This window comes from Lampris incognitus, chromosome 2, assembly GCF_029633865.1.
Source record: "Lampris incognitus isolate fLamInc1 chromosome 2, fLamInc1.hap2, whole genome shotgun sequence".
NCBI lineage: Eukaryota > Metazoa > Chordata > Actinopteri > Lampriformes > Lampridae > Lampris > Lampris incognitus.
In genome coordinates this window covers 96,844,930-96,868,400 of record NC_079212.1, presented here as the reverse complement: position 1 = coordinate 96,868,400, position 23,471 = coordinate 96,844,930, and the positions used below count along the sequence as shown (strand labels likewise).

The 23,471-nt window shown below is 45.1% G+C and overlaps 1 protein-coding gene across 1 annotated transcript in view; it reads right to left on the bottom strand.

Annotated features, from left to right (window-relative positions):
- cacna1da (calcium channel, voltage-dependent, L type, alpha 1D subunit, a) overlaps positions 1-23,471 on the bottom strand; it is an 87,813-nt gene that overhangs the window by 21,916 nt on the left and 42,426 nt on the right. The window contains exons 7-29 of the mRNA XM_056302150.1: positions 20,993-21,096; positions 18,398-18,567; positions 16,898-16,972; positions 14,611-14,698; positions 14,108-14,134; positions 13,452-13,612; positions 13,143-13,368; positions 11,423-11,630; positions 11,154-11,274; positions 10,806-10,893; positions 10,672-10,702; positions 10,399-10,553; positions 9,343-9,472; positions 6,553-6,612; positions 6,411-6,470; positions 4,374-4,480; positions 4,179-4,266; positions 2,728-2,835; positions 2,569-2,621; positions 2,275-2,421; positions 1,878-2,079; positions 1,565-1,723; positions 744-854 (exon numbers count right to left, since the gene is read on the bottom strand). Coding sequence (XP_056158125.1) covers positions 744-854; positions 1,565-1,723; positions 1,878-2,079; positions 2,275-2,421; positions 2,569-2,621; positions 2,728-2,835; positions 4,179-4,266; positions 4,374-4,480; positions 6,411-6,470; positions 6,553-6,612; positions 9,343-9,472; positions 10,399-10,553; positions 10,672-10,702; positions 10,806-10,893; positions 11,154-11,274; positions 11,423-11,630; positions 13,143-13,368; positions 13,452-13,612; positions 14,108-14,134; positions 14,611-14,698; positions 16,898-16,972; positions 18,398-18,567; positions 20,993-21,096 — 2,679 coding nt within the window. The remainder of the gene's footprint in view (positions 1-743; positions 855-1,564; positions 1,724-1,877; positions 2,080-2,274; positions 2,422-2,568; positions 2,622-2,727; positions 2,836-4,178; positions 4,267-4,373; positions 4,481-6,410; positions 6,471-6,552; positions 6,613-9,342; positions 9,473-10,398; positions 10,554-10,671; positions 10,703-10,805; positions 10,894-11,153; positions 11,275-11,422; positions 11,631-13,142; positions 13,369-13,451; positions 13,613-14,107; positions 14,135-14,610; positions 14,699-16,897; positions 16,973-18,397; positions 18,568-20,992; positions 21,097-23,471) is intronic.

The window sequence follows — 23,471 nt, the reverse complement described above, 5'->3', positions numbered from 1 at the left end:
GTGGGTTCGTTATTGACACAACTCACAGGGAAGGCAAAATCTTGCCACACCGGGGACTTCGGGGAAGAAGGAGGTTTTTAAATTTCTGTTGTCTCTCCCTCATCTCCGACTCCGGCTGCGGCCATGGTGTCTCAAAAAGTGCAGCTGCAGCCTACTGGTAAACTACGCTGTGTCGTCTTTCAGCTGCTGTTTTTTGTTTCTTTGGACACGCGCAAGCAGGCGGGGTGGAGAGAAAAAAAATACTTGGAGAATCACCTCGATAGATTTTCGGTTTAGAAACGAAATCATGACACCCCTAATGTGCTTACACAACTTCAAATTGTTTATGTCGAGACCTCAGCAAAAAAATACACACATTCTCAGAGCAAGCAATGAAAAAATGTGTGTTCCTAGTTTGCAGCCCTGTCACAGACGGTGTGTGTGTGTATCTATCACTAGAGAGACATTCATATTACTGCACCACTGCACTCCACACTGTCTCTTACTAGCATCCTGTCCTTCTTTGCAACACAGAGCTGTTGGCCAGGCAGTCCATCAGAGAGAAAGATTTAAAAATGAAAAAATAAAACTAGTCAAGGGCACATCTCGTCAAATATACACGTGTTCACACATTTTGTTTTCCTTACACGTTTACAAAAACAAATCTTAAGAACCTAACGGTTCAAAGAATGTGTGTTTGTATGCATGCTTTTGTGCAAGTATGTAATTTTCCATGAAGACGTGCAGGTGACGGCACAGCTTACCCTGGGTTTGAAAGCAATTAGCTTGAGAACCATCTCCACAGTGAAGACGGCGGTGAAGACCATATTGAGGATGTCCATCACATAGTTAAACAGTGCTGACTGGCCGTAGTGCTGGAGAGAAGAAATGGTAAAATGATTAGAAAGCAAATGAAATTACACAGCATCCAGAGCTGGTATTACATCACAACAAAGTGGAGTGTAGATTTTTTTATTTTGATATACTTTAATGATCCCCGTAGCGAAATTACGTTCTGCATTTAACCCATCCTAGCTGTGTAGCTAGGAGCAGTGGGCAGCCGCCATGCAGCACCCGGGGACCAACTCCAGTTTGTCTCGCCATGCCTCGGTCAGGGGCACAGACAGGAGTATTAACCCTAACATGCGTGTCTTTCTGATGGTGGGGGAAACCGGAGCGCCCGGAGAAAACCCTCTGCAGGAGAACATGCAAACTCCACACAGAGGATGACCTGGGATGACCCCCAAGGTTGGACAACCCCGGGGTTCGAACCCAGGACCTTCTTGCTGTGAGGTGACAGCGCTAACCACTGCGCCACCGTGCCGCCCATAAAACGAATAAATAAATAAATAACTAAACAAATTATGCATTTAAATGGTGACATCTGAACATCTATAAAATAGATATTTTGTTTTAGAATGAAATGTAAGACTGACAAGCTTCAAGTAATAATTATTTCCTCCCAAACTGAGATAGTGGATAAATGTACTGCAAATTACACTTCCCCCGCCCCCCCATTACATTTAATAACATTAAAATGTTATTTGGTTGGTTTCATGGAGGCACCTAGGGTAGGGTGTCTTACCTGGACAGCCAGGCAGAGTGTGTTGAGCATGATGAGTACAAACATGATGTATTCAAACCCTGTGGAGTTCACCACATACCAGAACTTGTACTGGTAAGGATTTTTTGGGATGTACCTCCTCAATGGACGAGCCTTAAGTGCATATTCCACACATTGGCGCTGAAGATAAATACATACACTTGGTTAGTCCTCATGCCTTCTACTGCTGGTCTAGTTAAGATAATAGCATGAGCACTTTTGTCTTATTAATCGTTACTGTTGGACATTTCCCCAAATATACACAGTATAAGTACAAACACATGACAACACTGACCTGGTTCTTGTCAAGTTCACAGTTTTTATACTCTTTCTCTCCCTGTTCCTGAAATGTGACGATCACAAAACCTACAAAGATGTTCATCATGAAGAATGCGATGATGATGATGTAAATGATGAAGAAGATGGAGATCTCCACGCGGTAGTTGTAAATGGGGCCGAGGTTCTCCCTGTTTGAGTCGATGGCCTTGTATAGCAACCTGGGATGAAACAGCGACAACAGACCGCAAGTTAGCCACGCCACTGAACGACACCCACATGTGAGCAGCACAGCAAAAAACTGTCTCTTGAGGTCAGCAAAGATATCATATCTGAAGACATTATTGAATTTTAAATATTGGCTTCTTGCATGATCATCCCAAAGCATAAACATGATATCAAGAAGAGCCTCTTACGCAGGCCAGCCTTCAAATGTAGACACAGTGAACAGAGCCATCATGGCCATGAGGACGTTGTCGAAGTTGAACTCGCTGTTGTGCCACTGTCGTTTGTGGATTGTAGGCTGGTTCACATCTCCATCCTTATACAGGATGTAGGTGCCCCTGTAAGGAAATTATATGTGGTGTTGCCAGTGAATGGAGGTCAAGAGTGAGAGAATTTTAAGAAAATGTCACAAGCCAAACCAACTGACAGTGCAAGATAAATGCAAATGTTGTGACATTGACTCCTGAATGTAATATAAAACTAACTTGCACTCTTCTGGGCTGGACTTCGCTTCATCTGTACAGCGGTAAAACTTTCCCTGGGAAAAAAAAGGCTTTTTTTTTACTTGGGCATTGTAGCCATTGATATCTTTTTTTTGTGGTGCATCGACAAAATATCAGCCACAGTGCGGTTTTGCTGCTTACCTTGAAGAGTTGGACTCCGATACAGGCAAACATGAACTGTAGCAGAGTGGTGACAATCATGATGTTACCGATGGTCCTGATGGCCACAAACACACACTGGACCACATGCTGTAAAGGGGAGCGTATCACCAGAGATTACTGAAGAACATGGAGTCGGGCAACTCTGGTCAGCCTCTGCCAACTATTCACACACACAACCGCCCTTGCTAAAGAGTAAGCTGTTTAGCTGTAGCATCTGCATGGATTCCACAGATTCACAGGGTGGAGGGTGTTGCAACCCTCTAAAAATGTTCTGAGTACATGCGAGTAAAATTGTATGCTGTTGTAAGACATCTAAAATTTGGCGATTTTTAAGTAACATTATAATCCTCATAGTACAAAAATTGGCAAAATACATTCATTCTGCTCCCCCAATACTATTCTCTCAGCCTCTCCCTCATATTCTACCACTTGGTATTGCCCATATAGTTTCATTTGAGGTAGGATTTAACCGAAACACCATCAACCGAGATGCAAAAAAAGATGTGCTCTTCTGATGTGTCAGTTTGCTTTTTTGTCGGTTAGCTAAAAACATGATTCAGATGAGTTAACTTTAGATCTGTTCAACCGGTGCAAAAGCATCTATTTTACAATGTTAATGTTAAGCATGTCATCACAATAATATGCAAATAATAATAATAATAATTAAATTTACATCAATAGCGCTTTTCTAGACACCCAAAGCGCTTCACATTGAAGGGGGTAACTCACCTCAACCACCACCAATGTGTAGCACCCACCTGGGTGATGCACGGCAGCCATTTTGTACCAGAACGCTCACCACACATCAGCTTGAGGTGGAGAGGGAGGAGTCACTGAGCCAATTATATGGGGGGATGATTAGGTGGCCAGATGGAGACAGCCAGGTTGGGAATTTTGCCAGGACACCAGGGAACCCTCCTACTCTACGCCATGGGATCTTTAATAACCACAGTGAGTCAGGACCTCAGTTTAACAGTGTCCCCATCACTGCACTGGGGCATTGGGATTTGACATGCTGTTCTTATTAGGACCAGAGGGAAGACTGCCCCCTACTGGCCCACCAACACCACTTCTGGCAGCAACTCGGTATCCTATCTAACGATATCTAACATTAGCTACCCATTTGAAAACACTAGGCCTACTATCATTTACAAATTTAAGACAATGATCCTGTAGCGTTCTGTTCACAACAGTCGTGTAACAGTTGTGCTGCACATCGATGATACCATGTGTTCTTGTTGATACAGGGCACTCTGTGCAATTAGTACGTACAAGAGGAGCCATTTATCAAAATAAAACAATATCACCATTCCGATGCAATGGAATACACATTTTTCCAGATACCGGGGTTTTCCTGACTGAACTGGTAGTTTGCATTTATACTGATGAACAGACTTGATGGATATGACTGGTTTTGGAAATGGCCTTACCTTTAGACCCTTGGCTCTGTTGATAGCCCTCAAGGGTCGAAGGACTCGTAGAACTCTTAGAATCTTCACCACCGAGATGGCAGATGACCTGTTTGATAACAACAAGATTTTGTGTCATTTGAAAGTACTGAAAAAGGAAGGCGAAAGCGGGAGGAGGTGTAAGAGAAAGCTAGAGAATGAGGCCGGGTTACTCACTGGATACCGAAGGACACAAGAGACACTCCAACCACCAACAGGTCCAGCAAGTTGAAGTAATTCCTGCAGAAGGCTCCTTTGTGAAGGAAAGCTCCATATGTCGTCATCTGGGGAGAGGACAGAGGACGTCAGAGGAGCAGATGGTGAAAAACACGTTCAGACATTATCAAATGCATTGTTCACTGGACACACACACACACACACACACACACACACACACAACAGTTTTACAGTACAGTTAATCTCCACACTTCAGAGGACGCAGACACAAAAATATGTTGCACTGTGTGAACATATTGACTCACCTATAGCATTCACTCCCCAACAGACAGAAACAACTAAACACAAATAACATTCACAGGAACACAGAAACACACGCTGACACACTAATGCACTAACACAAGGACTCACACACACACACACACACACACACACACACACACACATATAATGGACACACATTGCCACACTCTTATAGTTCACTCTTATTTTAGGGTGGCGAGCTCCGGGCAGTAAAACAGGAGGCTAAAGCTAACCATCGCCACCCCACGGCCCTTAACTACATGAATGTAGTAGCAAGCCATCCATTTTGCAATCCACTATGGGACGAGGCAATAAAACATGCAATTTGTTGCCGCGAACAGGGATTTCAGCTACCTGCGAGGGCTATGGCTTCAGTGGTTGGAAAGCAGAATGTTCTTACTGTCACATTCATGTGGGCCGTTTGTCTTAAAGCACATTCCAGTATGTTCTTTAATAGCTCAGAATAGGGAAAAGCGGCTCCCAGTTAAGAATCTACAGTTCAGCAGGCAGAGAGAAAAACCAGCCAAAATAAGTCATGTTCAAATAAGAAAAGTAAAGGATTCATTTTCTGAGTGCATGGGAATGTAGAGCCCAGCAGCAAGACGGAGAGAGAGAGAGAAGAACCAGGCGCTAACTAAGAGCGCTACTGGAGGACAGTAATTGAGGTTCAAACAATGGACGGCTTAGATGGACTTTACCGTCTTTGGTCTGTACATTTATGGATTTTAACTCCACATTTCTATGCACTCAGTCAGGGATAGCAGACTGAACCATGCTCGGCAGGAACATGGTTGGTTTTGCCCCCTCTTTTATGGGTTATCTGAGTAGCGGTCGGTATGAGAAGCATGGAGTTTGGCTTTGACTGGAGCTGGATTTAAACCTTTGCAACCTCCCCCAGAAAATGACTTCAAACTCAACTTCAGCCAATGCCACATGTTTTGTCAGCCCATTAATAACTGTTTCATCCCACAAAAGTTGCATCTTTTTTTTTTTGCATCTGCATAAAAATTGTGCTATCAAATTCGAAATCATTTCAGTGCAGACTGTCAGCATATAACATGACACCTATGTGAATATGGTTATGTTAGTGTTTCCTTTCCCCAACATTCATCCATCCATCCATTATCCAAACTGCTTAACCTGCTCTCTCAGGGTCGCGGGATGCTGGAGCCTATCCCAGCAGTCATTGAGCGGCAGGCGGGGAGACACCCTGGACAGGCCGCCAGGCCATCACAGGGCCGACACACACACATTCACACCTAGGGACAATTTAGTACGGCCGATTCACCTGACCTACATGTCTTTGGACTGTGGGAGGAAACCGGAGCACCCGGAGGAAACCCATGAAGACACGGGGAGAACATGCAAACTCCACACAGAGGACGACCCGGGATGACCCACTAAGGTTGGAATACCCCGGAGCTCGAACCCAGGACCTTCTTGCTGTGAGGCGACCGCGCTAACCACTGTGCCACCGTGCCGCTTCACATTCTATATATACACAGTATTTTGTTGGGATAACACATGAATTGGTGGAATTTGAACAACTCTTGTGTTTGTGTTAGTGTGTGAATGGTTGTTAATTACAACTCCAATGTTTTGTTTTTGTTTTTAAAAGAGGTGCCATGAAGAAAAAGTAAATAAGAGAAAGGAAACAAGCTAGGTTGTACTAAGTGGCAGGTGACACACAAGGAGAGAATGCAGCAAGGCTCTTATTGTCATTTAAGGGGTTACCTTCAACACGATCTCAAATGTAAACATACTAGTGAAGACATAATCTGCATAGCCTAGGACCTGGAAGGCAACGAGACGTTTGGTGTGTTACTGGGGGAGGGGCAGTTAGTCACAGGACGGAGAGGGAACACAGGGCATTTACCTTCAAAACGATCTCAACAGTAAAGATAGCCGTGAAAGCATAGTCAAAGTAACCAAGTATCTGCAAAAAGCAACGTACATGTTTAACAAAGACAGTGCATTGTGCATGTACAGAAAACATGAATATAAGCTGAGTGGAGAAACATTAGAAACACTTGCTGGAAAGGACTTGGGAGAGTACAGATTATTCACAAGGTATAGATATTTTGTGGTTTGTTGCATCACCAACATCATCCACAGCTTTGTCAAAAGCATCCTAGAATTGTGTTATTACAGTGGATAGAAAATTAATTCACCCCTTCAACAATTCTCACATTCAGCTGACCTAAAGCCTGGAATTAAAATGCAATAAATCTATATTTCTTTCAACTAATCGAAACACAATATGTTTGTATTTTCAAAGGGAAAATCTAATTATACACATTTTTTGAACATTAATTAAAAACAAACAACTGCGATATCTTGGTTTGACAAGTATGCAACCACTTTACTATAGCATCTCTTAAACTATCTCAGGAATAACCGATTGCCTTCAAGATCACACAATAACTCAATGTCCAACACCCGTGTGGAAGTACAGCAGTTAAACTTGATAAGGTGAATAAAAACAACTGTTTACTATGGTCTGTCAGTTTGCAATTTCAGTCCCACACAGAGACAGCAGCATGGGCTCCAGAGACCTCCCAAAACTAATTTGTGACAAAGTTGTGGAAAGGTACACATCAGATGAGGGACATAAAAAGATCTCCAAGGATTTGAAGAGATTCCATAGTACTGTTAAGTCTACTTTAAGATGGGGAAAGTACATGGCACCACCCACAGTCAGCCAAAATCAGGGCATCCATCGAAATCAAATGACCGGGAGAGAAGATAATTGCTCAGAGAGGCCATCAGTAATCTTGAAAGACCTACAGGGCTTTATAGCCAACAGAGGACATGTGCATCACACAGCAGTATCAAAGATATTGCACACGGGACGTCCAGGTGGCATGGCGGTCTATTCCGTTGCCTACCAACATGGGGATCGCCGTTTCGAATTCCCGTGTTACCACCGGCTTGGTCAGGCGTCCCTAAAGACACAATTGGCCATGTCTGCAGGTGGGAAGCTGGATGTGGGTATGTGTCCTAGTTGCTGCACTAGCGCCTCCTCTGGTCGGTTGGGGCGCCTGTTCAGGGGGGAGGGGAACTGGGGGGAATAGCGTGATCCTCCCACACGCTACGTCCCCCTTGCGAAACTCCTCACTGTCAGGTGAAAAGAAGTGGCTGGCGACTCCACATGTATCGGCGGAGACGTGGTAGTCTGCAGCCCTCCCCAGATCGGCAGAGGGGGTGGAGCAAAGATTGGGACGGTTCAGAAGAGTGGCGTAATTGGACAGATACAACTGGGGAGAAAAAGGTTGGGGGGGGGGAGATATTGCACACTTCTGGCCTCAATGGTGGCAAGAAGAAAACCATTTCTCAAAAAGGTCCATCTGGAGTCCCATTTGATTTGTGCAAAATGAAACACCTGGAGAAATCTGAAACAAACTGGCATAAAGTTTTGTTGTCAGATGAACCCAAAATAGAACCATTTGGCATAAATGGCAAACCTTATGTTTGGTGAAAACCCAACACAGCCCATCACCAAAACCACACCATCCCGACTGTGAAACGTGGTGGTTGCAGCATAATGTTGTGAGGACGTTTCTCATCTGCAGGAACTGGGTCATCGAGATTGAAGGGAGGATGGATGGATCCATGTACAGGAAGATTCTGGAGAGGAACCTGACGAAGCCTGCAGAAAGTCTGAAAATGGGTTGGAAATGTATTTTCCAAGAGAACTAAGCTAATTGCTAGCCCATGCAGACCGGCAGTCATCCTGGCTGGAGTTTGTTCTCTGGACAGAGGAATTTTTTGGACTGCGCTGTGTTTTTGGTGGTGTCGTTTTTGAGAAATTTCAGATGTGTGTTTTTTGTGTTGCACTGCTGTGGGCTGGGGGAAAGGAAATTTCGTTTCTTTGTGTATGCAAGTGCATGTAAGAAATGACAATAAATTGCTCCTGATTCCTGATAATGACCCAAAGCACAAGGCCAAAGCTAACAATGAGTGGCTTGCAAAGAGCAAGGTGGAAGGGCCAAGTCAAAGCTCCGACCTAAATCCGACTGAAAATCTTTGGAACGACTTGAAGTTTGTGGTCCATCACCAAACAGAAACTAACCTCTCCCAGCTCGAACAGTTCTGCAAAGAGGAGTAGGGGGAAGATCTCCAAATCCAGGCGTGCCAACCTTACTGAGAGCTACCCTAAAAAAATGGTAGTAATAGTTGCTGCCAAAGGTGCTTCCACCAAGTACTGACTCAGGGGGGTGCATACATTAAAAAAATGAAGAAATTTCAGTTTTATCAATCTTTTTTCAAATTGGATCAGGGCAAAACAAGTCCCATTTAAATCCATGAAATTTACAGTCCCTGACAACAAAATGTAGAAAATCTGAAAGGGGGGCAGGAGCATTCATTTTCTATCCACTGTAACTGTCAAAGTAATATTCACAATTAATGATCATTAAACAAAACAAAGTTAGTAATGCCTTTAAAAATAACAAATCTTCTCAGTGAACCTGCTACACTCTCTCTATGAGATAGTAAAACAGTCAACTACGATATAATCAAACTACAGTTGATTTTACGTGGCTTTTGCCCAGATGTTACATTGAAATAATTCACATTTCCCTTTTTCATGCAAAGTCAAAGTAACAAATCACTCAACAAAAATAGAAGCTCCTTGATGAACTCACGAGAAGATTTGTGAACTTACAATATTACGTGCTGAGAAATTCCGGATAGGGTCCTCAGCAGCAAGTGAAACAGAGCTGAGCATGATGAAGACCAGGATGAGGTTGGTGAATATGTGGTGGTTGATGAGTTTGTGGCAACCCACACGAATCCTGTAAAACAAAGCAAAGGTAGCTGTGGAAAATATTCAGATCTGAGAGGGAATGTAAGCTGTGTACAGTGTGTGTATGCTAGATATGTTTACCTGTACGCACATAATTTAATTCACTTTATTGATCCCTGTGGGGAAATTAATTCTCTGCATTTGACCCACCCTGACTACTGAGGGACAGTGGGCAGCCACAGTGTGACACCCAGGGGTCAACTCCAGTTCTAAGGCCAGTACCTTGTACTTTTTTGGGAGGGGGGACCCCCCCATTTTATCCCCAATTGTATCCGGCCAATTACCCCACTCTTCCGAGCCTTCCCGGTCACTGCTCCACCCCCTCGGCCGATCTGGGGAGGGCTGCAGACTACCACATACCTCCTCTGATACATGTCGAGTCGCCAGCCGCTTCTTTTCACCTGACAGTGAGGAGTTTCGCCAGGGGGATGTAGCACGTGGGAGGATCACGCTATTCCCTCCCAGTCCCCCCCCCAAACAGGCACCCCGACCAACCAGAGGAGGCGCTAGTGCAGTGACCAGGACACATACCCACATCTGACTTCCCACCCGCAGACACAGCCAATTGTGTCTGTAGGGATGCCTGACCAAGCCAGAGGCAACACGGGGGATTCGAACCAGGATCCCCGTGTTGGTAGGCAACGGAATAGACTGCTACGCTACCCGCACGCCACAGTACCTTGCTCAAGAGCAGTGGCAGGAGTATTAAATCAACACGCATGTCTTTTGGTGTGGGGGAATCCTATGTGAACATGGGGAACATGCTCACTCCACACATCAAGGTCCAACTGGATTTGAACCTAGAACCTTCTTGCTGTGAGGTACCAGTACTTACCACTCAGCCATGATATCATCATGGCTCACATATACGTATATGGATGTACATGTTTGTGTTTCTGTGGGAGGATGCCTTACGGGTTAGTACTACTGAAGATGAAGAAGGCACTTCCTTCTGGGATGGGAGTGATCTTCTCCTTCTTTACTAGCTCGGAGATGGCTGGCCGAGGTCCTGATGGGACCTCTGGGTCCTCCTCCTCGGCTGCAACATCGTCATTTTCTTCCTCTTCCTCCTTATGGTCAACAAAAACATTCGTGAAATAGTTGTGAAATACATTTATAACATACTTTGTGTTACTGTTTGAGTGGTAAATCGAAATTGGCAACGCAGTGTTTGAACATTGGTATTACCTTCTCGTCTTTTTCTTCATCCTTTTTGTCCCTGTGATGAACAGAAAAGATAGGTTTACACCCCTGGCAATGTAGAGACCCGTGTTACCAACATGAATGACGTGTCGCGATGCAAGACTGTCCCAAATCATCACCCTTTCTTGTCTCCTTCGTCTGTGTTGAGCGACTCAGCATCTGCCAGGTTGTCCACAGCAATAGCCAAGAAGACATTCAGAAGGATGTCTAAGGTTCATTGTTAAGGAAATGTGAGGTTTAGACTTAGAAGCAAGAATTGTAATGCAGTTTCTACACATATTCAATCTTAAAATGATTTGACGCCGTTTGTGTTAACAGTATTCATTCCGTAAACACCAACTCATGAGGTACAGTTTAATCACGACTCTAACCATTAACTTTAAAACTACAGCTATGTGTCAACAGAGGCTCAGTGTGTTACAGCTGGAGTGGCTGTGTGTGTTGTGCTGGTACAAGTGAGAGGATACAGTTTCCGCAGATAAAAAGAATGATGAAGTAAATGCACACAATCATTCCTGAGGAGGAAGGGCCGCCGTACGCCATAATTCCATCATACATAACAGCATTCCAGTCTTCTCCAGTCAATATCTGCGTACAACACAAGTCGCTATTAGTCTTGATTATGAGCGAGGGGACCAACATGGCGACCCATTAGGATGGGCAGCCTACTGGTGTTCTGTGTGAGATGGGTGATAAATAAACTGCCACAGTCAGTACATTTCAGTTGTAAACCCACCTGAAACACAGTGATCAGGGCTTGGGGGAAGTTGTCAAAAGTGCTCCTCTTGGTCTGGGTCTCGTCGAAATTGAATTTCCCCCCAAATACCTGCATTCCCAGCAGTGAGAAGATGATGATAAAGAGGAAGAGCAGCAGCAGAAGGGAGGCGATGGACTTCATGGAGTTGAGCAGCGAGGCCACCAGGTTACTTAGAGACTGCCAGTGACTGAAAAAATAAAGGAGTGAAGCAAGAAAGAGAAAGGAGAAAAGCAAAAAGGGAGAGAACGATTCACTGAACACAATCTCCATGCATTAGTTTGCTCTCTCGCTTTCTCTCTCTCTCTCTCTCTCTCTCACACACGCACGCACGCACGCACACACACACACACACAGGAATACATATTAATTGAGAATGTCTCACTTAGACTTACACTATATGTACAAAAGTATTGGGACACCTGGCTATTACACCTACAGGAGCTTTTATGACATCCCATTCTAAATCCATAGGCATTAAGATGGAGTTGGTCCTCCCTTTGCAGCTATAACAGCTTCCACTCTTCTGGGAAGGCTTTCCACAAGATTTTGGAGTGTGTCTGTGGGAATTTTTGCCCATTCATCCAGAAGAGCATTTGTGAGGTCAGGAACTGATGTCGGACTAGAAGACCTGGCTCACAATCTCCGTTCTAGTTCATCCCAAAGGTGTTCGATGGGGTTGAGGTCAGGGCTCTGTGCAGGCCAGTCAAGTTCTTCCACACCAAACTCACCCAACCATGTCTTAATGGACCCTGCTTTGTGTACTGGGGCACAATCATGCTGGAACAGAAAAGGGACCTCCCCAAACTGTTCCCACAAAGTTGGAAGCATAGAATTGTCCAAAATGTCTTGGTATGCTCAAGCATTAAAATTTCCCTTCACTGGAACTAAGGGGCCTAGCCCAACCCCTGAAAAACAACCTCATACCATTATCTCTCCTCCACCAAACTTTACAGTTGGCACAGTGCAGTCAGGCAGGGAACATTCTCCTGGCATTCGCCAAACCCAGACTCATCCATCAGACTGCCAGAGAAGCGTGATTTGTCTCTCCACCGAACACGTTTCCACTGCTCCAGAGCCCAGTGGCAGCGTGCTTTACACCGCTCCATCCGACGCTTGGCATTGTGCTTGGTGATGTAAGGCTTGCATGCAGCTGCTCGGTCATGGAAACCCATTCCATGAAGCTCCCGGCACACAGCTTTTGTGCTGATGTTAATGCCAGAGGAAGTTTGGAACTCTGCAGTTATTGAGTCAACAGAGAGTTGGCGACCCTTATAGTAAACTATGCACCTCAGCACTTGTTGACCCCGCTGTGTGACTTTACGTGGTCTGCCACTTTGTGGCTGAGTTGCTGTTGTTCCTAAATGCTTCCACTTTTTAATAATACCACTTACAGTTGACCGTAGAATATCTAGCAGGGAAGAAATTTCACAAACTGACTTATTGCAAAGATGGCATCCTATGACAGTACCATGCTTGCATTCACTGAGCTCTTCAGAACGACCCATTCTTTCACAAATGTTTGTAAATGCAGACTGCATGGCTAGCTGCTTGATTTTATACACATGTGGCAATGGGTCTGAATGAAACACCTGAATTCAGTGATTAAGAGGTGTGTCCCAGTACTTCTGTACATATAGTGTAACTCCACATACACACACACACACACACACACACACACAGAGCATGTGGGTGTTCTTACCGCGTAACCTTGAAGATTCGAAGCAGACGGACACAGCGGAACACAGAGATTCCAAGAGGGGACATGATTTCCAGCTCCACCAGTATAGTCTCAGTGATGCCGCCACACACCACAAAGCAATCAAAACGGTTGAACAGTGACACGAAATAGGCCTGGAGCCCAAGACTGTACATTTTGACCAACATCTCACATGTGAACAGGGCTAAGAGCACCTTGTTGGCCACATCTGAAATGCCACAGGAAAACAAACAAAGTACATTAATATGAAAAACTGGCTCCTGGACAATCTTTGTGCAGAGCTGTACATACCCTGCACTTGCGTCAGCCACTCGGGCTGGTTGTAGTGTTCGGATGAGATGGTGAGGGTGTTTAGGAACACCAGGATGATGACCAGCCAATAGAAAGGCACCGACTTTACTGCCAACCGGCACTTCCTGCGGCAAAACCTGTTCCAGCGGCGCCAGCGCCGACTGTAGGAAAAGGAACATGTTAGCACAAAGAGCAACTGCCAGTCCAACTTAACCGCTTCACCACAGAAGTGACATGGAGGGCAACAGTCCAAATACTTTTTAATATCTGAACAAAATAATGAATGCATCACTCCAGTGTTTTTTATCGCAAGTCATTATGTCTGCTTTATATGTATACAGTCAAAAGAGAGAAGGGGGCCACAGGGGACATGTGCCAGTATCTTTTTGCAAGTCACACTGTACAGTAAATGAGCTGAAAAACACAGCCAGAGGCCAAACTTAAAATACCTGTGGTGTGTGCTGACTTTTTATGGGGGTGTTGACTTATCATCCACAGTAAAACCTCATTAAACAATCTCCAGAGAACAGGACACAGAGAGAGCCAAGCACTGACAAAAATAAAATAGTGTATCATCGCATGCAGACAACAAACCTTAAACTAACAGCTGCATGCATCAAGCAGAGAGACACAGACCCACAAGTGGACATACTGACCTGAACTTTGACTTTGAAATTTTTTGACTGAAAGAATCGAAATTGGTCAAAGTTTAGATATAGAGTATAGACAGTGAAATAAAGATAATCATTTAAAGACAAGCTGAAGTGTGTCCAGTAGTAAAACATGAGTAGTATGACAGAAAAGGAATACAATATGAGTGAATGGAGGTGATTAAAGTCAACTAATGACACTGACTTTTCTGTTTTTCATATACCGTTTCTGTGAAAAACTGAAAGATGCAAAATTTTGAGGTTACAAAAGTAGAGCGATAGACCGGCTGCCTGTGGTGTGGGACCTTGTGTTTTAGATGCTGTTGCTGGTGTCATACCAGGTGAGGACTGCAGTGTGATGTAACAGCAGTACTGTTCTTTATAGCAAAGGTGTGGTTGTTCTTGTTCTCCACAGTTTAACCTTTGTTCTCTGCACTGGTATGGATCTGAGTGTTTCCGGGCTATTGTAGTCCTACTGCACGGTGTGCTGTTTTGGACTATGTTCTCACCATAGAGGGCCACAGCACGGTGTTTTCTCGTCCTCTCCATTCGGGTTCTCTGTGTTCACGGACTCGGTCTCACTGGCTGGAACGCTCGCTGTGGCCGTAAAAAAGCAAAAGAAGCACCTATCACACACATAGCAATTACATGTGACATCATAAGTCACTGCAAATCACAAACAGCCCTTTAAAATACACATGCACGGGGGCATCCGGGTAGTGTAGTGGTCTATTCTGTTGCCTACCAACACAGGGAAAGCGGTTCAAACCCCCGTATTAGCTCTGGCTTGGTCGGGCATCCCGTCAGACACAATTGGCCATGTCTGCGGGTGGGAAACTGGATGTGGGTATGTGTCCTGGTCGCTTAACTAGTGCCTCCTCTGGTCAGCCTGGGGACGCCTGTTCAGGAGGGAGGAGGAACTGGGGGGACTAGCATGATCCTCCCATGCACTACGTCCCCCTGGCAAGATTACTCGCTGTCAGGTGAAAAGAAGCGGCTGGCGACTCCACATGTATCGGAGGAGGCATATGGTAGTCTGCAGCCCTCCCCGGCTCAGCAGAGGGGGTGGAGCAGCGAACCGGGACGGCTCGGGAGAGTGGGGTAATTGGGCGGATACGTTTAGGGAGAAAAATGGGGGGGGAATACATGTGCACTAGCACATCCTGGGGAATGGAAACCTCATCAATAAGCAAAAAAGACACTAAAAGGAGATAGCTTACGTCACGCCCAGCCATTCAGAGAGATTTCAGATGCCAAAACACAAAGCAATCAGGCAAAAAAAGGCCTGCAGACCAAAAGCAATGTGAAACTGCACCACAACCTTCACTTCTTTTTTTCTTTTTTCTTTTTTAGTCTATCCAAAGAGAAATGAGCTCAGCTACCACGATTATCATCGTCTCTGTATAATCACTGTCACCATCACCATCATTTACAAGATGCTGACAGGGAGCTGACATGAAACAGATGACTGGACAGCTGCTCTCCGAGGGCTGACAAGTGCAAATGACGAGGAGAGGGTAGAGGAGAGCAGGACAAGAGCAGAGCTTCTAACAGAGCTTCTAGTCTCTGAAAACCTGCTCTCAAAGCACTCGGCACGCTTCAGAGTGTCTCTACAGACAAGACGATCATTGGGGCTTCGTGAAACGCCACTCAGCTCCAACTCAGGTTTCTGTATGTGAGAGCCCAGCTTGTCAGGAGCACACTACTACTACTACTGTGTTTGCATGAAAGCGTTTGCTTCGATTCCCGAACAGTCAGACAGCCCTCTCTGGGAAAAATGACTGACTGGTGGAGTGGTGATCTGGGTTTAGCCTTGTTTCCTATATTCGTACTGAGCCTAAGCTTTAAATGGGACGCGAGTAGAAAATGGGGTGGGGCTGCCTTCAAATATGGCTGCATTTCAACTGGAGGCCTAACAGAGGCTGTACTCATTCCGTTAAAAACAGCAGGGGAAGGACCTACCAGGGAGGGGTTTGTACAAAATCACCAGCACAGGAAGTAGAGGGACAGTGATGATCAAACAGAAGGGTCGAAGACAAAAGGAAAGCAGCAGGCAGGGTGATGAGGCTTAACATGTCTGGCCACACACACACACACACACACACACACACACACACCCTTCATGTGCAGACCCACATGCGCTAATTAAGGATGCGCTGGTTAGAGGATTTGAGCTGATACTGGGCAGCATTCTATTTTCACCAGCGCCCCCATAGACGAACAGTTATAGTACATGGCCCACACGATCTCAATGGTCGCCGGTTCAATTCCAGCTGGTGACCTTTGTTGCATGTCTTACCCCTCTCTCTCGCTCACCCATTTCCTGTCTGCCTCTTCACTGTCGCCACTTAATAAAATAAAGGTAAAAAATGCCCAAAAATAATAATAATAAAAAATCTATTTTTACCATAAGCAATGACGTCTAAGCAAACAGAAATAACATTACATTTCAATCTAAAATATTACTTTAAAATAAGAATTGATCTAATAACAAGCTTCTGCATGGTGACATTCAGTAGGGAGTGTTATACTCATCAGCCGATGACATTTTGTGCTTTGGAGAAAAAAAATCCTTTTAGTTTTGAGGGTAAGAGCGCTCAAGAAGTGCTCTAATCTAATAATTTCATGTAAACGTTAGACAATGTCCATCTGCATCTGACCAATTGGAGCATCAAACGCGCACACAAACACACACACACACACACACACACACACACACACACACACACACACACACACACACACACACACACACAGGAACAGAACTCAACGCTGTAGGGAAAACACTGGATTTACCATGAGTGTCGGAGGACTGGCTGAACCACCCAAACCTTCCTTTCTTCTTCTCGGTAAGATCAGCCAGTGTGACCCCTTCATGAGCAATGCATGCAAGCCCCATGCATTCAGACAGAACCGCACGGCGAGGGTACATGGGGGCAAGAATGGGCTGGTATGAACATGGGGTAAGAGCAGACAAAAACCACCACATAGAGCATTCACGAAAACAGCGTTCAACACAACAACTGCAAAAACGACACCACTGGGAGCCACATGGACTGGAGACTCTGAGCTAGGGTACAAGAGGAAGATGGAGAGCGGTTAGTCACAGTGAGCACCTGCGGGTGATGAGGCCCTGTACTGACATGCTGCAGTGCAGAATTAAAACATTCACACTTTCACATGTTAGTACGGGTTCTTTTCCCGCTTACAGACACCAAAAGCCAAGATGAGCACTGAAGCTAAGCAGGGCAGACATTCATCTCAATGATGCTCCGCCGGTAGAAGCTCAAGAACTAGCTGTCAAGGGAGCTCGAAAAACCTCCGGTTGGCGTTAATTTGTTATTCTGATGTTTTGCTGTCTGTAAATATTTACCACATATTAGTAAAAGCAATTATGCAACTATACAATTGAACTGTGCATGAATAGCACATGCTGGACTCAAGTTAAACTGGTGATGCTCTTTTCTAAAGCTCCTATCTTGGTTTTTGTGGGGTGGGTGGGGGGACATACAGAGCTCCAGTGACAGCAGACAGGGCTGGGGGAAGAAGGTCGAGAGGAGACAACCACAGCTGAAACTAGACGCTGGAGCAACGATGGTCTCTCTGTCCTGCATCATGTGTGCTGCTGCTTATATAAAGGGGATTTGGATTAGGAGTTTTCTTCTGCTCAAGTAATATGATTTATCCCTTTCTCCCTCCACAGACACACTGAAGTGGCACACACGCTATGCGCCACTACCACCACAAAACATGTGCTGAGGTCAGGGATAGTGTGTACCGTGCATCAAACACGTTTCCTATCCTTGAACCCAACATTCCCTAACAGCACTCCTGAGCTAAAGATGCTGCATGCATGAGTTTGTGTGTGTGTGTGTGTGTGTGTGTGTGTGTGTGTGTGTGTGTGTGGTAAGAGAAATGCAGTCACCTGAGAGCTGACACAGATAGGGTGAGCAAACTTCAATATATATTTTTAAAAAATGTCACTTTCACTTCCAAAACTCAAAATATGACATGACAAACTGTCCAGTGCATGCTGTCCTTTTGTTTTGTTTTTTGTTTCTGCAGTAAAATATCCCTAAATGCAGTTAAAGCAAACACTGCCATCCCAAACTAAGAACCTTTGTGATGATTTGCATTGCTGACCATTTACCTTGATGATGCAGCCATCGTGTGATTTGATGGTCTATACTGAAGGGCAACTCTTCTGAGGGTGAGGCAGTATTACACTTCAAGCAGTCTAAGCCATACTCTAAAGCCGTAGGGTATGTGGAAGAAGGAGTAGGGTTGGGGGCTTACGATTACGCTTGCTCTCTTCTTCAGCTTCATCCTCGTTCTCGGGATCGATGTCCTCAGCCTGGGTGATCCAGTCCAAGTAACCCTTTAGATCCTCCTCCAGCTGCTGCTTCTCACGAAGCTTCTGGAAGTCTCCTCGAGCTTTGGCCTTTTCTCTCTCCTTAGAGAACTCTCTTGGGTTTCCAAAACACACACACACACACACACACACACACAAATTAGCAAAATACATGTATATCAAAATGAGCAACACTGTCACTGCAAACAAAGTAATGTCACACTGAGGACAGCCCACAGAAGTCTGTCTGGTTTTATCTACGACACTCAGAACACAACAAGGTAATCACTGAATATATGGTACTGTCTGTTCAATTCTGAGAAGTTGTGTGTGTGAGGCCCCGGGGCCTCATGTATCAATCGTTATTATGGGCAAATTTGTTCTTACACATCCATAGGATTTTTTTAGCCCTGAAGTTTGTCTCAGAGACCAGTGTAGAACCTGGGTAACCCCTGAATTTAGAGACTGATTGGCTAACACTGATGTCTTTGCAGGCCTGGGACACTGCTTGTTGCGAGAGGTAGACAACAGATGCTAGAAGGAAGGAATTACAAATAATCATCATGCTTTGCTACTGACTGTCAGACAATCTTGAGGGCCAAAAAATTCCATGGGTGTGTGAGAACAAATCTGCCCATAGTCACGATTGACACGTGAGGCCCCTGGAGTGGATTGTGCTCTCAACCCTCGCCACTGGAGGGAGATGTACACCTCTGGATGACAACACATTGCCACGCTCATAAGATCTCTTGTCCAGTGAGGTGGATCTACAGTCCGGCATCCCATTTGCATAATGAAGCAATTAAGGCGGAGAATCGTCTCTATTCACTGTAGCGTGACACATACAGTAGCCAACCTTTATGAATTTATAACCTTCACAACCTGATCAGTGTTCAGAGGGCAAGATACCCGAAAGTGAGGGAGATGTACAACATGGATCTTTTCATGTAAAATTAATTTGTATGTAAATAAAGGTATTTAAGATGCAATCAAATCTTAGGCCCAACATCAGAGCATGCTGAGGCTTGAAAAACGCACTCTTTTTAGCAATAAAAACAACTACTGTTTAAAATGTAGCTGCAAGATATATGCCTCAATGTATACAAATGTTTTTAAATTATACACTATACAGGTGAAGATTACAAGGACTGTTTTTATGTGACCAGTAATCTGCAGCACTGACTAGCACACCTCACTCATTCCTCCCATATCAAGTCACTGATCGATCCATCAGAGTGTCTGAGGTCATGACGACACGGCTAACCTTGATGACTTTTCCATTCGTCATTTCAAAATAAATAAATAAAAAATCTGGCAACACTAGATGGCCAACCAACAGAGAATTAACTCTACTGTAATACCCCCCCCCCACACACACACACACGCCATAGAGCTGGGGAAGCAAACTGGGGTTTGAGAGAGCTTAGGAGCGCAAAGGGAGTGAAGGGCGAGGAATGAGATTAATTTCTCTCTCAGGAGGTTCTGTGGGTTTGGGGATGGGATAAGGGGGAGGAAGTGGCTCACTCTGCAGTTGCCGTGAAGAGGATGTGGCAGCCGGAGGCCAGCAAAGGTCAGGGAAGCTGGCAACAATAAAATATCCAAAATTTGTCTCGCTCCTACCTGGCTGTGGTAGTATCACTGATTTGATGTCTCAATTTAATTTTTTTCCCCTACATTTCCCCCCCTTTCCCCCCCAACTGTACTTGGCCAATTGCCCAATTCTTCCGAGCCGTCCCGGTCGCTGCTCCACCCCCTCTGCCAATCCAGGGAGGGCTGCAGACTACCATATGCCTCCTCCGATACACGCGGAGTCGCCAGCCTCTCCTTTTCACCTGACAGTGAGGAGTTTTGCCAGGGGGACGTAGCACGTGGGAGGATCACGCTATTCCCCCCAGTTCCCCCTCCCTCATGAATAGGCACCCCGACCGACCAGAGGAGGCGCTAGTGCAGCGACCAGGACACATACCCACATCCGGCTTCCCACCCGCAGGCTAGGCCAATTGTGTCTGTGGGGACGCCCGACCAAGCTGGAGGTAACACGGGGGATTCGAACCACGTTCCCCGTGTTGGTAGGCAACAGAATAGACCACCATGCTACCCGGACGCCCCCACTTTAATTCTATGGAATGTAAGCTCTGAGCATTTGAACATCTCAGCAATCAGGGATGTGAGCCAGACGACCTAGCCCCTCTACAGGCCCCTGCTGTAAACCTCACACAGCATGCAGCAGCAGCGGTGTGACACAACACACAGCTTACACACGTCACACACAGCATAGCCAAACCACTGCACACACCTCTGCACAAACAGCCTCTTACCCACTAAGCACACCCAACACAAGGTTAAGCACGAAAAAGGAGCCCAGTATGATCAGGCTAACAAAATATATCCAAGGTGTTTCCCATCCGATGGCGTCGTTGACCTGTGGGAGCCCAGAGCAGCTAGTTATCAAACAAGTAACACATGCAGATGCAGAGAACCCCCCTCGGCCTGTGTTTGAGCAAGAGGGTCTCTGTCTTCGTGGAGAATACGGTGCTTACCCGCTCAACACACCCAGAACCAGGTTAAGAACGAAAAAGGAGCCGAAGATCACGAGACTGACAAAGTACACCCAAGGAAGCTCAAAGCCCATAGCATCGTTCATCTGGAGGAGAGGGCACCGCCAGAGGGTTAGACGGAAAAGAGGAAGAGAAAAGGACAGAATAGAAGGGGACAAGAGTAATATAAGTTGTCAAAGTTAGAAAGTGTCAGAGAAACAAAGAACAGAGAACAAGTTGGACAAAAGTAGCTTTCTTTTGGGGGGGGGGGGGACTGCTCTGCTGTAAAACTGGCATATTTTTGGCAGTGTTTCACTCACATAGACTTACCTAGGTGGGCTGCCCAGTTTATTAACAGAAAAAATAAAAATTAACCACTTTCTTATCTGTCTGAGAAAGGGATGCCATCCACGATCGATTAACTAGATACTAACTAGAGGACAATCTCCCCTGGTTCGACCCCTCTCGTCTCTGTTTGCTCTGCTTCTGTATGTCTAACACAAGCGAGCGGGGGATGCCCACAATTGGACAAACTCTTAAAAAGTGGAGAGAATGAGATTTTTGCAAGTACTTGCTGTTTATTGTTTAATTATTCTCTGACTTTGGTAGTTACTCCAGATTCTTTGAAAGGAAGTGTGCCGTCGTACAGCCACGGCGACTGTGCCGCACATTAGAACCGTAGACTACCTGTGAGAGAAAACGGATAGCCTATGGCTCGAATTTTTCTCATTATATAGCCCAATTGGGCTATTAAAATGTGAAAAATAGACTAACTAGGTTAACTACTACCAATTTTTTTTCATACAGTAAAGCATTTTTTCATATCCCTAATAGACCCTTTTTTTTTTGCCAGTGGGTCACAGCCAGCCCCCCCCCGCCCCCCTTACCAGTGCAGATTAGCGCCATAAGTATATTTCTTAACCGTGGGAAACACTGTCAAGTGAAAGCATTATGGTGCAATTGGCAGTTGGATAAATCAGTCAGTCATTCTTACAATACAAGAATAATCACAAACCGGGCCCTGGGAGGTCTGAACGACCGGGGTTTCACTACTACCTAAAACGACCACGGGCGGTCAAAATGACGGTCGATTTTTAAACTCTATATTCTGTCAAGATAAATACCCAATTTGAGATATTAATGCATCGCACATGTTAGTATGTCTGTTAGGAAATGACAGACGCCAAAGTTAACATTTTAACAGCTATAATACTATTTTTAAACTATTTAAACTTCAGAGAGTCATGGTCGAACTTGAATTGCAAAATAGAAAAAGTGAAAATATTACATGAAAAACAAAACAGAAAACACACATTGCTAATTTAACAAACGTAACAAGGCCTATAAAACATGAAATGTAAAAAAAAGAACTGAAATTAACCATTGAAACGGTCCCAAACAACGACCAGAACTTAAAAACTACTAGAATGACCGTGGGCCGTCAAAATGACCGCCCATGGGTTTTAAACTCTATATTCTGTCAAGATAAAAAACCCAGTTGAGAGATTAATGCATTACATATGTTAGTATGTCTGTTAAGAAACTAACCAACACCAAAATTAAAATTTTAACATTTAACACTATTTTTCAAACAATTTAAAATGGCCGCCGTCCAACGCCTGAAAATACCGCAACGCCTCGGTGTGTTACTTTTCCTGTCTCCGGCTTCTGACTACCTTCGCCGGAAGTTACAGGGGAACCGAATTTATTTTGGATCCAGGGCCGAAGTTCGCTGGCGCTGTCCGTCACTGCCTGGTGCTAGCTAGCTAAACTCCGGAGTGCAACCCAACACAGTTCAATAGTTCACTTCGTCTGAAAATGGCGAGGACACCGTCTTCTCTCTTTGGAAACACATTTAATCCTTCTTCACAGCTGCACAAAACGTTGACATAGGGCCAATATATCACAGTTCTTAGTAACAATATTTCCTTTCACTTGCGCGGAGCTCCCAATACCGTTCGCGCCACACAACAACAACTTCCTCATTCCCCTCTCCCTACCAACCAATCAGAGTCCGACCCCAGATCTTGCTCTTAAAGCGGTAAACCCTTATTTACCAACAGGTGGTAGTCACGGTGCTTCTGTACCCAGACACGTTGGCAATAATCAAAAATCAAGTTTAGACTATAAGCTGTGTCCCAATTCAGGGTCTGCATCCTTCGGAGGGTGAAGCCTTCGCGGTCTACGAAGCCGAATCCTCCGGGGGCTCCTCCGTATACCGTGTCAAAGGTTGTTAAATGAGACGGTCTAGCCTTCGGTGGATTTCCTGGTTGGGTCACCTTATCCTTACGTCACGGTTACTCTTGGAAGTTAATACTGAAAAATTATGGAGCCAGAGCTGCCGCTTTTGTTTTTTTGTTTTTTAATTTACCTCATGCTGGAGGAAGAGGAGATGCGCTGCCGTCGTAGCCAGCAGCTGATGTATATCCGGCTGAGAGAGGACCGTGGAGAGGTAAACCTATTATTTTAACCTACGGTAATG